Raw genomic sequence first — 16,289 nt, 5'->3', positions numbered from 1 at the left:
AACGCTTCAAAAGTTTTGAGAGACCCCAGCTACACAAATTGATAGCGCAATTAACTAGCCTTAGGAAGACTTCAAGTGAGAGTATAGTAGATTATCTCACCAGAGCAGATGATATGCAATACAACTTAACACTAGTGAATGAAGGAATTAGTGAAAAAATGTTTGTCTCAATAATTCTAAAAGGGCTCCCGAAGGAATATGAAATTTTCGCAACACTCGTGAAATACAGCAAAGACGAGAAAACTCTGGAGGAAATAAAACGAGACCTGATAAACTTCGATAATGAAAATGTAAAAACTAAAACAGAGAGCGTATTCTTTAATAAGGAACGGAAGTTTTTCAACTGCCAGAAAATGGGACATATCGCAAAAGAATGTAGGTTTAAGAAAACGATTCCTGAACAAACCAAAGCTTCTCAAATGAAATGTTTTAAGTGTGGTGAGCACGGACATATAGCTAAATTTTGTAGAAAACAACAGAAATATGAGAAAAAGTTTGTAAGTCAAAGCAGGAGAACCAACCAGAGGGGCACGCAAAATTTAGTTGAGGAGCAGAATTTAGAAGAAGAAGAAGAAGAGATCTTTTCCTTCTTTCAAACGTCGGAAAACAACCTTGCAAATGAGCTAGTTTTAGACTCAGGTGCTACCAGTCATATGATTAGAGATGAAAGTTTATTCATAGATATAGACAAGGAGTATTCTGGTACCATCACTAATGCAAACAGCAGTAAAAGTTCAATTAGAGGGAAAGGAACAGTTGAAATTAGGGTTTTGGATTCCAATGGTTTAGCGCGAAAAATAAGATTAAATAATGCGTTGCTTGTTCCCAACAACACAAGGAATCTGATATCAGTGTCAAAACTTAGAGCAACAGGCAATGAGGTCGTCTTTGGTGTGACTTTAGAAATACGAACTAAGAACGGAACAGTTTTCCCTTTCGAGGAAAGAGATAGTTTATTTATCTGGCACAACATTGATTACGGCGAGCAGTGCAACTTAGCAATTGGAGATCCCCTTAGTTTGTGGCATAAGCGTTTGGGTCATAACAATGTTGAGGACATATACAAATTAAAAGATCACGCAGTGGGGCTAAAAGTAAACGAGCATGATTTAGCAAACTGTGAAATATGTCAGCTAAATAAATTAAAGAAACTTCCAGTACCAAGAGACTCAGGAACAAGAGCAAGTGAAGTCTTAGAAATTGTTCATACCGACATATTAGGGCCCATCCAACCGGAAGCGGTTGATGGTCATAGGTATGCAATAGGGTTCGTGGATAGTTTTAGCAGATATCAGAAACTATATTTTTTGAGGACAAGGGACGAGGCCTTTGAAAAAGTTGAACAGTTCTTTGCAGACATAGGACAACCAGGAACCTTAGTTTGTGACGGTGCAGGGGAATATGTGTAAAATGACATAAAACAATTATGTAGACAAAAAGGCGTTAGGCTTGAGTTCTCGGCACCGTATACACCACAAGAAAACGGAAAGGTTGAGAGGAATTGGGGGACAATCACCCCAATGGCTAGATGTCTTTTAGAGCAGTCAGGTTTAGAAAAAGAGTATTGGCCATATGCACTTAACATGGCAAGTGAGATTAAAAATTTTTGTTTCCATTCAGGTATTCAGAAGACACCTTTTGAGGCAATGTACAAGAAGAAACCTAACTTAGAATCTATCAAAGTGTTTGGTTGTTCAGCTTTCGTTCATGTTGAAAAAAATTTTCGTGGTAAGATTGACAGAACTTCTCAAAAAGGAATATTCTTAGGGTCTTCAGACAATAGCAAAACTTATCTGGTAGGTATTCCAAATGACAAAGGGGTCTTTAAGGTTAGAAAATCTCGCAATGTAACTTTCAACGAAAACGAAATGTTTATTGAAGTCAAAGAAAAGAAGGAGGAGATAGTCAACAAGCATCATTCAGATGGTGATAGAGATTTAAACCCGGTAGCTTTCCTTGGTGAAATTGTTAACAACGAATTGCTACCTAAGTCTATTGATGAAGCAATTAGGGATAAAAACTGGTACGAGGCAATGAAGTTAGAATACAACTCATTAGTGGAAAATAAAGTTTGGGAACTGGTAGAGAACAAAGGAAATAAACCCATTGGTAGCCGCTGGCACTTTGCTCTCAAGTTTGGTCCTAGTGGTGAGATAACAAGGTATAAGGCAAGATTCGTAGCAAAAGGATTTAGCCAAGTTCCAGGTCGGGATTACAACGAAACCTACTCACCAACAACACGCCTCTCAACAATTCGAGTACTGATAAGCTACGCAGTATATAAAAACACCGAGTTAAAACAAATGGATATCAAAACAGCATACTTAAACGCTGACATCGAAGAAGAAATCTTTATGCAACAGCCCGAAGGGTTTGAAAAGTTTGACAAGCAAGGAAATCCATTAATTTGTAAGCTGAGGAAAAGTTTATATGGATTGAAACAGTCCGGTAGAAATTGGTACTTAACAATCAAAACTTTTCTCAACCAATTAGGTTTCACGACGGCTATTCAAGATGAGTGTCTTTTCATAAAGAAAGGAGAAAATGGTATAGAGGGATTAGTGTGTCTTTGGGTAGATGATATGGTGATATTAGGATTGCAGGAAGACTTTTGTGAAAACTTTAAAAATAAAGTTAGTGAGCAATTTCAAATTAGCAGTTATGGAGATCTTAGCTGGTTTTTAAATATAAAAATTGAGCGAACACAAAACGAAATTATGCTAAGCCAAGAAGCATATGTAGAAAAATTACTAGAGAAGTTTAACATGAGCGAATCAAAGACACTGGAAACACCTTTAGATGTTAGCCTGAAACTATCAAAATTAGATTCACCAGAAATAGGCAGCAATGAGCATAGAGAAATGCAATCATGTGATTATAGGGGTATAGTGGGATGTTTGAACTATTTGGCATTAACAAGTAGACCAGATATTGCGCACGCAGCCAACTTATTGAGCTCGTTTGTTGAAAATCCTGGAAGGCGACATTGGAATGCGGCAAAAGGGTGTTTACGTTACCTAAAAGGTACAAAATCAGAGAAGATGGTTTTTAGAAAAAGTGAGAAACTGGAGTTAACAGGATTTTCAGACTCAGATTGGGCAGGCAACATAGACAACAGAAAAAGTACAAGTGGTTTTTGTTTTAAACTTAATAATAGTTCAGGTGCAATCAGTTGGGCTAGCAAGTTACAAAAGTGTGTATCTACTTCAACAGCTGAGGCTGAGCTTAACGCCGTAGTAGAGGCCAGTAAAGAAGCAGTACATTTAGTTAACCTATTACGAGAATTAGATTTAGAAATCCAGCAGCCAGTAAACGTCTTTGTAGACAACCAAGCTTGTATTGCTCTAAGTAAAAATTCGATGAATCACGGAAAGACAAAGCACTTTTCATTAAAAGTGCACTTCGTTCGGAATTTAGTCGAAAGTCGACTATTAGAGCTAAACTACTTACCTACCGATCGCATGCCGGCAGACACACTTACAAAAGCAATGGGGAGGACCAAAGTATCACTTTTTCGTGATGTCCTTCTCGGAACAAACACTTAACATGATAGGAGGAGTTTTGAAAGTATAATGTTAATTGTTTAAAGTATTGAAAGATATACGTACCTCATCACGTGCTGATTTACATCTTAGTTATTTATGAAATGAGTGAATGCAACAAGGAGCTAACACGTGCTATTTATACTAGATTTGTCCCCAACTTTTCATATTGTCATGTGTGATATGATGACCCTTGATCTTTTAGAGAAGTAAATTATCAGAGTAAATAACTAGTTAAGATCGGATGTCATAAGAAGTCAAGGAAGTTATAAATTAAAGGTGATCACCATGAATGTAAAAGTGCGGTAATTTGGGGTAATAAATATGGACTGAATTTCGTGTTAATCGCCACAGTTGTCAACCATTATTTCTAATTTAACTATTCGATTACAAGATTTGTCTCTGCGTTCCCATTAACCGACAGTTTACAATTAATCCGGCTTTATTCTGTTGATGTTTACTGCTCGTGTTTTTGTTACCATTTTCACTATGAAGTTGAAGCAATACTACTTGATTTTCTGCTCTCTCTCTCTCTCGTGATAAGATTGTCTGTGTTGATCAGTATGTCGGGAGACATTTTTCAGGATTGATCCAACTGTTTACGTTAATGTATTAATGCGGGAGGTATAATGAGGCTCATTTTTATACAATTCAAAAATACTTTTAGGCTTGAAATGTCTATTGCGGTGTTGAAGAGTTTGAAGCATTTTGATTGGCGTATGGGAGTCACGTGTGTCGACCAAATTGACCAGTCACGAAGGGGAGACTACTTCGTTCAACTCAATTTCAAACTTGCAAACTCTGAAACAGGAAAAGATGAGACGTTATTTCTAGAACTTCCATTGCAGCAATTTTATCAGTTCGTCATAGAACTGAAAAAAGCAAAGTCCGCGATTGAATAAATTAACTCCTAAAATATGTTATTTTCTCTGAAAGTGTTTGGAATCCGCAGTGGTGCTCTCTAAAGGTTTAAAGCAGGTAAAAAATGAGTAATTTTAGATTGAGACAATTTTTTATTAATATAAAAATGTATGTTTTGTTTTTGTATCTCATATCATATCACTTTAAATTTAATTTAAATCCATTTTTGGTTTTACTTGAAGAAAGCAAATTGTTCACTTGGCATTCTTTTGTTTATTTTGGTCCAGAAAACAGCATTCCTCGACTTCAGAAAACCGTCAAAGCTGAAAAATATGAAAAAGTAAAATATATAATCTGGAATCAAATCACACACCGTAGTTTTGTACTCATTGTCAGGTAGCGTTGGCATATCCTATCCTCATGACAATATTCCTCTAGAAACATTTGAGTATATGCAATTTGTAAGTCTCTGCTTTTTCTTGATAGCTAAAAATGAACCTTAAGAATCGAGATAATTTCGCGCTTTTATTCAAAAGCTTTCTGGTTTGTAACATAGCACCCGTGGTAAAGAAAAATAATAAATCATTTTTTCGAATAGGTAAATTAAGAACCCTAAATACTGGGGCTACATTTTATCAGCCAAAAATGATCGACAGCTGAAAATTTAATTTGATAAATTGGTTTGCAATCATTGGAAAACTGAGCTCTAATGAAAGAGCATTTATTTTGTTTCTCGAAATGTAAAAATACATTACTAGTTAATAAACTTAGAGTGGATACTTTTTAATAGAGAAAACTGATAGCATTGTTTGAGCTTTGGCGATATCCAAACATATCAATTAATCACCCTAAGAAAACTAGTGAAATCGTATGAAAATGAAAACGCCACAAATTCGCTACCTAGATTTTGAGTTATAAACTTTATTCCTCGATTGAGAATGCCCCGTTTGGATCCCTCCTTTCTTGAGGAATTGGACATAGTTGCCAGAGAGACCAGAGCCAACATACCTCGATGCCAGAGACGTTGCTATGGTAACTTGATTGCCCTGATGATCCAGGTAGCTGCCAGTGGTCTGGCTGTGGCCTGTATTACTGTACCCTACTGGGTTGAGAATAATTCCTACAACACCACGATTTACACAAATACAGGTGCGAGTTGTAATGTATTTGAAAACACGCAAACATTTTGCAACTCCTCATGAATACAAAAAGTTGCACAACTCCAAATAAATAAATATGCTGCTATCTGAAAAAGTTTTCTGATGATCTCAAATTATGCTGTAATTTAAGCACTATTGGCGCTACATTTTTGGATCTTTTGGCATCCTAGCCAGATCACATCGGGTTCTGGCACGTTTTGGATAAAGCTTTCTGGCCTTTTGTTCTGCCAATCCCACCCCCCCCCCCCCCGCTTGTCTATAAATCCTTTAAAACAGGAGCGTGGACACTTGATTGATTCAAAGTGCAACAGCAGATATTTCTCAATTTTGATGGAAAATTTTTGTATTAGTTGGCGTTTTAAAATTCATCGAAAACTATGAAATTGTAGAAGATTCGAAGTAAAATTAATTATGCTTGTGGCGAAATGGTTTCAAACCGAAGGAAAAAACGTCATTTAAGCCTTTAAAAAATTCAGAGTTAAGCCTATTTGCAGTGAGGCTGGCCTTGTTTTTTTTCTGACATCATGGCATATAATTGAAATCTCTGCGTGTTAGTCTTTGCGCAAATCGTTTCCTTCAATTTCAGAATTGTCCTTCTGTATTTTGATTATGTTTTTAACTTCAACTAATTTGTTTTTTTTTCTGATAATTCTATTAAATGGTTATAACTATTTGGTTTGCACATTTTTTTTTCATAACACAAATTTCGAATAAAACCATATTTTGTAATCAGATTTGCTCAAACTATCTTATTGTTTCTTGAGATGCCAAAACTGATCTTTTGCTGAGGCCAAATCTTTTTTCAAAGAATAGGCACAATGAGTCTGGCTGACAAAATCCCTTGCGAGCAGAGATTAATGTGGATTCAGTAAATTTTGAGAATATAATGACACCAATATTTTATTATTTTCACTTTAAATCAAAGTGACAAGTATAGTGTAGCTATTCGGTTTCTTTCTGACCAGCAAAGTATGAACGAAATTGAATGGAGTGATGTATATGCTGGACTTTTTACTTTCATAACCCTTTTCAGAAGTATAGAGGCTATATTTGAAAACTTTAGTCTGCTGAGTTCGAAGTAAAATGAAGTGCAACAATTTCAAAAACCACGTCCATTCAAAATTTTTTAGTTTTGTGACCTGCTCCAAATGTTTTGTTGAACTAAACTAGAACGGGACTAAGTTATCGACATGAACATCAAAACAATTTCAAATTAATCCTACGTGCAATTTGGTGTTTATAAATGGAAACGATACCAGCCGTCGAAATCGATTACATTTGAAGTGCTAGAAAATTCAGGCATCAGTTGTTGGATTTAGAGTTGAATAAACCATACGGTCCCTGAAAAGATATTTTCAAAATTTAACTATTAGATCAACCATATGTGCTCTCCCAATTTCAGAAGATTGGAAGTAAACTTTCTGCGCTAGGATTTTAATTTTAGATTCCTGAAAGCAGTTTCCATTTAGGTTAAGCGATTCATTTTAGTTTATCTCTGCGAGCGAATAATAAACCTTTTAAAACAAATTGGCGATTTGTGTATACTTGTTTAATTTGAACCTTTTGCAACATTTTTGATTGGACAAAATAAGTAAAATTTTTGTGAATTAGATACTCCTACAGCATTTTTGCCTTGATATTTAAATTTAGAAAACTTGAACTCTTATTTGGGAAATTTTAACAGTTTCCTTTAACGTAAATTTTCAAAAAATCTGAGCCAATTCGTTTGGTCAACAAAAAAACTTGGCAAAACATAATTTTCTGTGAAACTTTGTTTTATGAAACCACCTTTCGAGAAATTTTTGAATTTGTAATGACATATGAGATTGAACGATAACAGTTGATATAAATTTCAAAAGAAAATTTTTAATTAGAGTCAGTCCAAGATCAACCAAAATACCTCCCTGTAAACATTGAGTACAGCTAGCACATTTCGCCTAAAATTTGGAGTTTTTAAAAAAGTTTTCGCAGTATTTCTCAATAAACTTTTCTCTATTTCTGATTAAGATTTTTTCATTTTCTGCATAACTTTGGACAACTCAAATCGAACTTCATTCGTTCTCTATTCCTAAAAATATGTAGCCATCTTAAAGGCTTCTTTAATCAATTTCATGGAAGAAACACTAAGTGTTTTCCTTCAAGACTAAAGAAGCGTAATTTTTTTTTCAGTTTTCTTGCTAAATAAGCTCCAGCTCAGTTTTTTATTTTGTTTTTTTGACTTCTACGCCAATTTGACTTCTAATTTCAGAGTTTCCTCTCATTAGGTGCTTTTAAGATGGTAAATTTGTGTTCTAAATTGGCCTTTTTGCCGTTGCTTGAATTCATTAAAGGGCAGCTAAAACTTTTCATGATTTTGCCACTATTTGTTGTCAATAAAATTTAGTGAATTTCAGATTTTGCCCCCTTTTTAAAAATCATCTGTTGTTTTATCACTTAGCATCATCAATGACAGGTCTGATTGGTTTCTAATGAAGCATAAAGGAACCTAATTAATGGCTCGAGTTGACAACTAGTGGTTTTCATGACTTTGAAACTATTTTTTCTCAAAAATTTTGTCAACTTTTGAACTCTGCTGCTATTTATTGTACTTTTTGATGTCTTATCATTTAATCTCATTGGTGACAGATCTCTGATGCTGCTGATAGTAGTTGAGTTTATCCATATAATCTTGTTTTTTTTTGTTCGAAGCTAGTGCTCTCTATGACTTTGACAATATTTTCGCAAAAATATTTATCGAATTTTTTGAATTTTGCTTTTTGAGTTTTCTTTTCAACATTGTCATCTTAGTTCTTTGTCTCATTATGGACAGGTCTCATTGGTTGCTTAAAAAAGCTTCAATTAAAGCGATCCTTGTCATTTCATAGCTTTGACTTTTTGTGAATTATGCGCTTGTTCGGTTTTTAAAAAAATCTTAGTGAATTCTTTAGTTTTGATAGTATTTATTGTGCTTATTGATGTCTTTAAGTTGTGCTTATTGTTGTGCTTATTGATAATTTTCAATGATGACAGGTTTCAACAGTAGTAATTTAGGACTCAATTAAATGATGTGATTGTATCCTTCTGTAGCTGTTGCGATCTGTGACTTTTATACCAAGTGTTTTCGAAAGGCTTCAGCGAATTTAATTGCAGTTTTTGGTTATTATTATTGTCTTATCATCTAATTTTATTAGTGAGAGTACTCATCGATATTTAATAGCAGGTTTCTAATGAGAAATAGAGGAATATAGTTGTCAGCGTGAGTTCATAGCAGTTGTTTTTTGATATTGATCTTGTCTTTTCAAAAGATAAAATTTGAATTTTAGTCTTGCTTGTTTTTGTTTTTGTTTTTTTGTGTTGTTTTATTGCTTAGTCTCATTACTACATCACTAACAGCTCTAATTTGCTTTTGAAAGCAGAGTAAATGGTTGTCAGGTCATTAATACAATTCTTTGAATAGTATTTCGGGACTTTTCTTGTTATGTTTTTTTTACTTCGTCTAACGGATTTTTGTTTCGTCTTTCCCTGACCTCTTGGAATTGACTTTTTCGATGACTTCGGTGACTTCTACGGCTTTGCAAAAAAATTTTGTGTTCGTCACGTCATTTTTGATTTTAGGTCAATTGCGTGATTCGCCTCACTAAAAAAATGAATTCTGAACTCCGTTATGAGACCTTAAATTTTATGAACATTTACTAATTAAAGGTCAATAGTGTGCATATAAGTAGTGCCAAACTTATATGCCCTAATTCCTGAGGAATAGAGTCTTGAGTTTTAATATCGAATATTTATTTTGAAAAAGCTCCATTAGGGCTTTTTCCTTGTAGAGCAATTGTGTCTCATAAAAATGAGAGTCCGAATCTAACCCAAAAAGTCTAGTGGTCTATTAAAAAGCTGGTGATCGATCTGTCAATCTGTTTTCTGTATTTGTTCCAATTCATGGTAGGCCGCAAGCGTCTATCGCGGCTATTATCTGGCAATCTGCCAGATATGTTTGAGTTTTTTGTTATCAACTAATTAAAATAATCGTTTACAGTGCATATGAAGTGTGAATATAATTTTCGTCTGAAATACTGAATTCAAAGATAGTTTTCTATCCAGGTAACTTTTTTGAACAAAAGTTGATGATTTCGTTTCAGCCTCCTGTTGAAAAAAATAGCCTTGCTCATCCCAATGCAGTGATATAATGCGTCATGTGTATAAAGGAATGTGGGAACTTTCTGTGCTGCGCACAGAACCATGCCAGCTTTCTTAATCTCTGTAGCCCACGTATATCTGAAGATCATTTCGTACTCGTTTTCAATCTCAAGGTCATTGGGTGAGATATAAATGCTGTTTTGTTTTTGTTGTGATTTACCTGTGATAATTTTACCGATAATTTTCAGACTCGAGGTCAACGACACCTATTTGACCTATTTTCTTATCAAAGGAATTCTGTTTTTTATGTATGTGATTTGGTTACAAAAGGCTAATTTTTGCAAAATGATTGCCAACAGTTGGCTATAGCGTGAAAAATTACAGAACGTTCTTCGGCATTAGGGAAACTTGTTCGATTCTTTGTACAGGGTACAGTATCGCAATATTTCGATGCTAAGCGAAACCAATTCTGAAATGTACGAAAAAAATGAGAGGTTTTTGTTGCTGCTAAGGACTCAGAGAATGTATTGCGTCACAATCAAAATGATGCATAATCGAGGTTGAACTTTTTTGAATATACATGTAATAAAATCGGGTACAAACTCGAGTATGGGTCATTTTACAGTTTTATCTAGATTGGAAACTAAGGTGGGCTACTAAGTCCGATACTTGCGTATAACCCTGTTGCAGGTGTTGATGAGGACTACATTCGACTGGGTTTATTTGCCATCTGTCAATATGGCAACTTCTCTTCCCTGCAGGGGGGAGAGGGGTGCAGGAAGTACACCTTTGAGATACCAGAGTGGGTCAACTGGGCCAGATCCATGGCACTCTTCGGAATACAGGCAAGTTTTTAACTATTTTGTTGGTCTTTCAGATTTGAGCAAAAAAACGGAGTCAAGAGAAAATACGAGCAATGAATCCCGGGTCGAGGTTTCAACGCAAATTATGCATGATATGCGGTAAAAAATGATTTGCACCGCAAAGTGCTCTTAAATTTTAGGGATGAATGCGGTAAAAGAGGTAAATTTATCTGATACATTTTTCTAAGAATTATGTTGAAATATTTTTCTGCACCGCTGAATTATGTTGAAATATTTTTCTGCACCGCTAAATTGAATCTGACGTAGAATTCCGATGTCTCTGATCTGACTGTCATCAGAACAACCAGAACTATGTTAGCTATGATCGGACCTACGTTCGCTCTAGTTAGTTCACTCTCTTTTCGATAAGTGGGATACCAAGAAAGCTTCTTATTTTTTTTGTTTTCGCAAATAAGAATTTTGCTTATCTTGCCATGCTTATCTCATTGGCGTTGTAAAAAATTTGTGCATGCTTTGATCTAGAATAATGCGCTCGAATATTCCAGCCTGTATAGGTGTATATCTGTTTAGTGTGGTAACGTGACCTTTGCCCTCTACTTGGCTCTGTTCATCACGTCCTCTAAGTTCAACATCACTCACACATCCATCTACATATCATCCAATGTATTCATGTTCACACAGGTCAGCTCACCTATCTCTTTTTCTACTCTCATTTTGTTTTATTGTTAATAGCCGCCCTCATCTTCTCAACCGGATATTATAGCGCTCCTATTTTTTTACAATTCAAAGAATTTGAATTGTATTGGGGCGCTGTTTTTTTTTAAGATGTGTTCACACATTTCTCAATGACTTTGATCTTTCAAAACGAGATAAACAGGTAAAGCCCAGCGGGCATTAAGTTTCAATAGAGGCCAAAAGTGGGCATTAGTAGTCCTTCAAGTGCTTAGAGTGGTGCAGCTGCTGGGATGGCCTCAATTTAATGTTAGAAGGTCATTTTTACAAATTTTTGGGCTCAAAATGGTGCAATTTTTCATGTTTTTTGTGATTTTTTTGCAGTTTTTTGTTTGATTAATAGACGCCCTCATCTTCTCAGCCGCCTATTATAGCGCTCCTATTTTTTTACAATTCAAAGAATTTGAATTGTATTGGGGCGCTGTCTTTTTTACGACTCGAAGAGGAGTATTGGAGAAGTCCTTTTTTTTAATCAATTTTAATGGAGTGAATTTTTAAGCGGGAAATGAAAGGCGTGAAAAAATTTGGAGTGATTTGGTTGCTGAACAAAAGTGAAGAGCGGAGCGAAAATAGAGTGGTTTTCTGTTCATACCGCTGTTTTTGAGAGATCGAGAAATTGATGTGTGAAAAAATTATCTCTGAGCGAGCGAAATTTTTTTGTTCACGTGCGGCTTTTAAAAGCAGTTTTTTTGCAATTTTTCTTGTTTATGAGGTCTGATTATGATATTGTATTGGATTTGAGCTCGTTCTGATAGGAATTGAAGGTTTCAAGTAGTTAATTTGAGTTTTATGCAAATTTGGAGGTTTTTGATCAGTTTTGCTGATTTTTCGACGAAATTTAATGTATTTTGGCCTTTTGTTTTGTTTTACTGCTTTAAGTGCAATTTGCATAGAAGCTCGTATCTCAAAGAATATCAGGGATATAAATTGATTACAATTTTGTTGGTATAAAACATTTTTTTCTGAAGAAAAATGACAGAAAAATAGAGAATTTTTTAACCACTTTTTTAATTTTGTTTTTTTTTTCGTTTTCTTTTTCAATCGTAGACATTTTTTTAGCTTGTTATGACTTGCCCATTATTTTGCGAGCATTTCATTGCTCTATTTGCTGAAAGTAACTTTATTGGGTTTTTTTTCTCGTAAAATTTAAAAAACACCTTACGTTTTCTCGTTTTTTTTGTTCCATTTGGTTTTAAATGTCGTTTCTGTTCTTCCTCAACCTTTGATAGCATTTGGGGAGTTTTGTAGTGGAAGTCAGTTGTTGTAGCTCTTTAGGATGTCTCTCATTTTGATTGATTTTAGTTTTCAGTTGTTTTTGTTAAAGAAAATCGAGTAAATCAGAGCAAATTTTGGCCACTTTTTGTCTTTTTTCTAAGTTTTTTTGCCTATTTCTTCCAATTTAATGTTTTTTTGGTAACTTTTTCTCAATAAGAAGCATTTTTGTAGGTGTTGATTCTTTGAATTTGCACTTGAAGGCTTAGCAGTGCAGTTTTCATTTAAACAAATTATACAAAACTCTAATTCGTTACAGAGTTTTTCTTAGTCTTTTTTTAGTTTGTTGTTTAACGTTTCTCTGCAAGTACTAGGTGGGCGATTGATCTAGCCAAATATATGACTAATTGATTTCTATGAGTTATGGATGGGAAGCTGCATGTTATCTTTTTGTAGAGAATTTTGTTTGGATTTTTAGAGAATATTATTTTTTGCTTTTGTTCTTTGTTAAGTTTCCACTTCTCTTTTCTTTGTGAATTGGTTACAATGTCTGTCGATTGGTAATATTCTGGTGATGCATCTGATTTGTGAGAATAGTCAGATTTCTACTTGGAGCCGTTTCCGGAATTCTTACGGCTATGTCTTTTTTTTTTTAAGATCTGTTCACACATTTTCATGATTTTTGAAGTCAAGTTGGAGTGGTGTTTTTGGTCACACCGAAACAGGAAATGGAGCGAAAAAGCAAGTGGTTTTGCGGCGTGAATTTTTTTTTTTGCTCTAATTTTAAAGTAGAGTGCGAAAACGGTGTTTGAACAAAAATTCGGTTTCTCGGTAGTGGTTTTTTTTCACATGCGGCAATTTCACTCTGATTTTTACTGTTTTTTCGATTTTTTGGATCGGATTTTTTGTAAATGGTTTTCCCAATCCATTTATAGTCTCTTCTCGGTCTAGTTTTCTGTTTAGTCAATGAAAATTCTTTGAATTGTACGTCAGGACTTGTCCTGTTATGTTTTTTTACTTCGTCGAATAAAAATGTTTCACTTTACCTCATTTTGCCGCTTTTTCAACATTTTGCGTGATATCTTTTTGACTTCTCTAGGCTAGTTTCTCTCTTCTCTCATTCTTCTAAAAGTGATTTTGAACATCAGTTTCTCAGCAAAGCAATTCAAAATGAACAGAGTCAGTATAAAAAATTGAAGTCAGAAGTAGAAACGGGATAAACCCATAAAGCCCAATATTAGATGCCCTCTATTTGAACGTTGTTCCTATAAGTCTTAGTTACCATCTCTAATGCTTATTGGTATTGTTAGTAGCCCTTGTAGCCTCTCTCTAAGAAACAAGTATGTTCGACTACTATGACATCAAAAAAAATCGGACTTAAAAAATGTTTTTGTACAAAAATCTTTTTTTTTTCAATATCTTCTATTCTTTCAATCCCAATCATGCTTATTGGAATCAACGGCGGCTATTTTCCGGCAATCTGCCGGGTATGTGTAGTCTTAGGTTGAAGTTTTTGAAAGTTGATTAAGGCCTTTTGAGGGACAAAATTACTTGTTATGACCATTTAATGATCTATATGTTTTGGTACTACAAACACAAACAGGCAAAATGATACTATTTGTTGCAATTTGTCATTTTTTGAATTTTTCCAGCTTCAGGGAACACGTAATCTCCTTTAAATTTTGATAATAGGGTACTGCATAGTTTTCAATAGCAACATTTATTTTCAACATTTTAATGTCTCGAATTTTAGCAATTTTTTGATAAAATCTGCAACTTTTTTTAAGGTTTCCTAGAGTTTTTGTCAATTTTTGATATTTGTCCATTCTCAAATGAACGAAAACCTGTTCCACGGTCTGATAAAAAGTTACTGCATGGTTGTTAGTTTCAATGGATTTGTTTTCAACAATTTAGCCTTTCGACTTTCAGAAGGTTTTTGATTGAAATTTCAATTTTTTTCAAATTTTTTTGCAAACATTTGTATTTTATTTATTTTTGCTCGCCTCAGTAGTCAGGTAACATCATTCAGTGTTTGATAGTATGTTTTTAAGTAGTTGCTAGGGAGCAATTGAATGGCTTTCAACATTTTAATAGAATGAATTTCTATTTTTTGAAGTTTGAAATTTTTCTGAAATTTATTGCCTATCGATCTATGAGCCAATGAGTTTAAAACTTGGAATTGGGTTACTGGATAGCCTCTAGAGACACAGTAATGATTCTGAAGATTTTTTATCACAATCTTCAGCAACATTTCCGTATAATTTGCTAATGATTTAAATTTTATGGTCATTTTCTAGTTAATCGATCTTCAATGGCCAATGGATTTTTTCAGGTCTTGCAAAGATAATACTGAACCGCTTTCAAAAATAAAAATTAAATAAATTTTTGAGAAGGTAAATTTTAAGGGATCGATTTTTGCCTTCGGGGCTCAAGAGTTTTAGCAATGTGTATATTTTTGTTTAGTTTGTTTGTTTTATTTTCTCAATTTTTTGAGATGGTTTTGTTTTTGATTTGGCTGGCATAGTTCAATTGGTCTGCTGGTCAGGTAGAGTACGTCTAAATTTTCGATTCATTTCTTTGAATTGTTTTTCAAGATTTGTCTTGCTATGTTTTTTTACTTTGTCGAACTTTTTTTCGCTTTACCCATTTTGCCGCTTTTTCGACATTTTGCGTGAAATCTTTTTGATTTTTCTAGGCTAGTTTCATGCTTTTGTCATTCTGCAAGTCCTTTTAAACAGCAGCTGCTCAGCAAAGCGATTCAAAATGAAGAGAGTCAGTATAAAAAAATCAAAGTCTGAAATAGAAACGGGATAAACCCTTTAAGCCCATTTTTAGATGCCCGGTACTTGAACTTGTTACCATAAGTTTTAGTTACTATCTATAATGCTTATTGGTATTGATACTAGACCCTGTAGCCTCTCAGTCAGAGACAGAAGTATGTTCAATTACGAAATGACATCAAAACAAATCGCACTTAAAAATGTTTTTATACAAAAATCAATTTTTGATGATATTTTCTTCTCTTTCAATCCCAATAGAGTTATGAGAATCAACGGCGGCTATTTTCCGGCAATCTGCCGGGTATGTCTTGAACTAAAAATAACAATTCTTGAACATTTTAACGATTGCACAATATTTCAGGGATTTGGAAAACTTCCAGGCTGGAAAATTTTTTTCCTTTAAGTTTAGAGAAAGTTTCTGGGAACTCATCTTATGCGATCTTGGACGCTTATACGGAGGGGTTGCGGTCTGCGTTAAAAATAACACGCACGAGCATCGACTCAAAATTCTGATGAAATATTTGATTAAGTGTTTAAGGTTGGACTAATCTTCGGCTGTCTATTCCTGTTTGCAAGGCGACACAGATCTATCTGCAATGATGTATTCGCTGTGGTTAGTATAATGATTAATCAAGGAATATTAATTCTTGTGTATTGTGAGAAAAATGACTGTATTTCTAGCAAGATATTTCCTTTTGTCATGCCCAGTTGTTTGATTTGATCTAGAGTAACTGCGGAGACGTTGCTGTTTCTGATGTTTAGATGCACAGACCCGGGGGGAGGATTTTCCCGGAAAATAACGGCGAAAAGAGTGTAAAGAGTGTAAAAATAAAAAAATTACCCCCCTATTTCTCCGCTTAATTAGCGGTGTAAGAGTGTAATTTTAAGAGTGTAATTTTAAAAAATAAGAGTGTAAAATCCAATAATAATTCCACCTTCAATTTTCTTTTACACTTTTAGTTTTACACCTTTAAATTATTTTTACACTTTTAATATTCCACCTTTAAATTATTTTTACACTCTTCCACTCTTAATTTCAAAATTACACTCTTGATAATTACACTC

At 34.3% G+C, this 16,289-nt stretch overlaps 1 protein-coding gene across 6 annotated transcripts in view; it reads left to right on the top strand.

Moving 5' to 3' along the window:
* Positions 1–4,183: 4,183 nt before the first annotated feature.
* LOC142339898 (uncharacterized) overlaps positions 4,184–16,289 on the top strand; it is a 61,281-nt gene continuing 49,175 nt past the window's right edge. Inside the window, exons 1-5 of one of the 6 annotated variants that reach the window (XM_075390235.1) lie at positions 4,184–4,777; positions 5,341–5,552; positions 10,367–10,521; positions 11,071–11,181; positions 15,763–15,837. In XM_075390235.1, the coding sequence (XP_075246350.1) occupies positions 5,342–5,552; positions 10,367–10,521; positions 11,071–11,181; positions 15,763–15,837 (552 nt within the window). In that variant the 5' untranslated portion in view covers positions 4,184–4,777; position 5,341. Of the gene's footprint in view, positions 4,800–5,307; positions 5,553–10,366; positions 10,522–11,070; positions 11,182–15,762; positions 15,838–16,289 lie in introns of all 6 variants that reach the window. The other 5 variants (XM_075390233.1, XM_075390231.1, XM_075390232.1 and 2 more) reach the window with 5 other exon arrangements.

The sequence above is a fragment of the Convolutriloba macropyga genome, chromosome 5 (assembly GCF_964194025.1).
Source record: "Convolutriloba macropyga chromosome 5, txConMacr16.3, whole genome shotgun sequence".
Lineage (NCBI taxonomy): Eukaryota > Metazoa > Xenacoelomorpha > Acoela > Convolutidae > Convolutriloba > Convolutriloba macropyga.
Note: the sequence above shows the minus strand (reverse complement) of the source record. Positions and strands in the feature narration are given on the sequence as shown.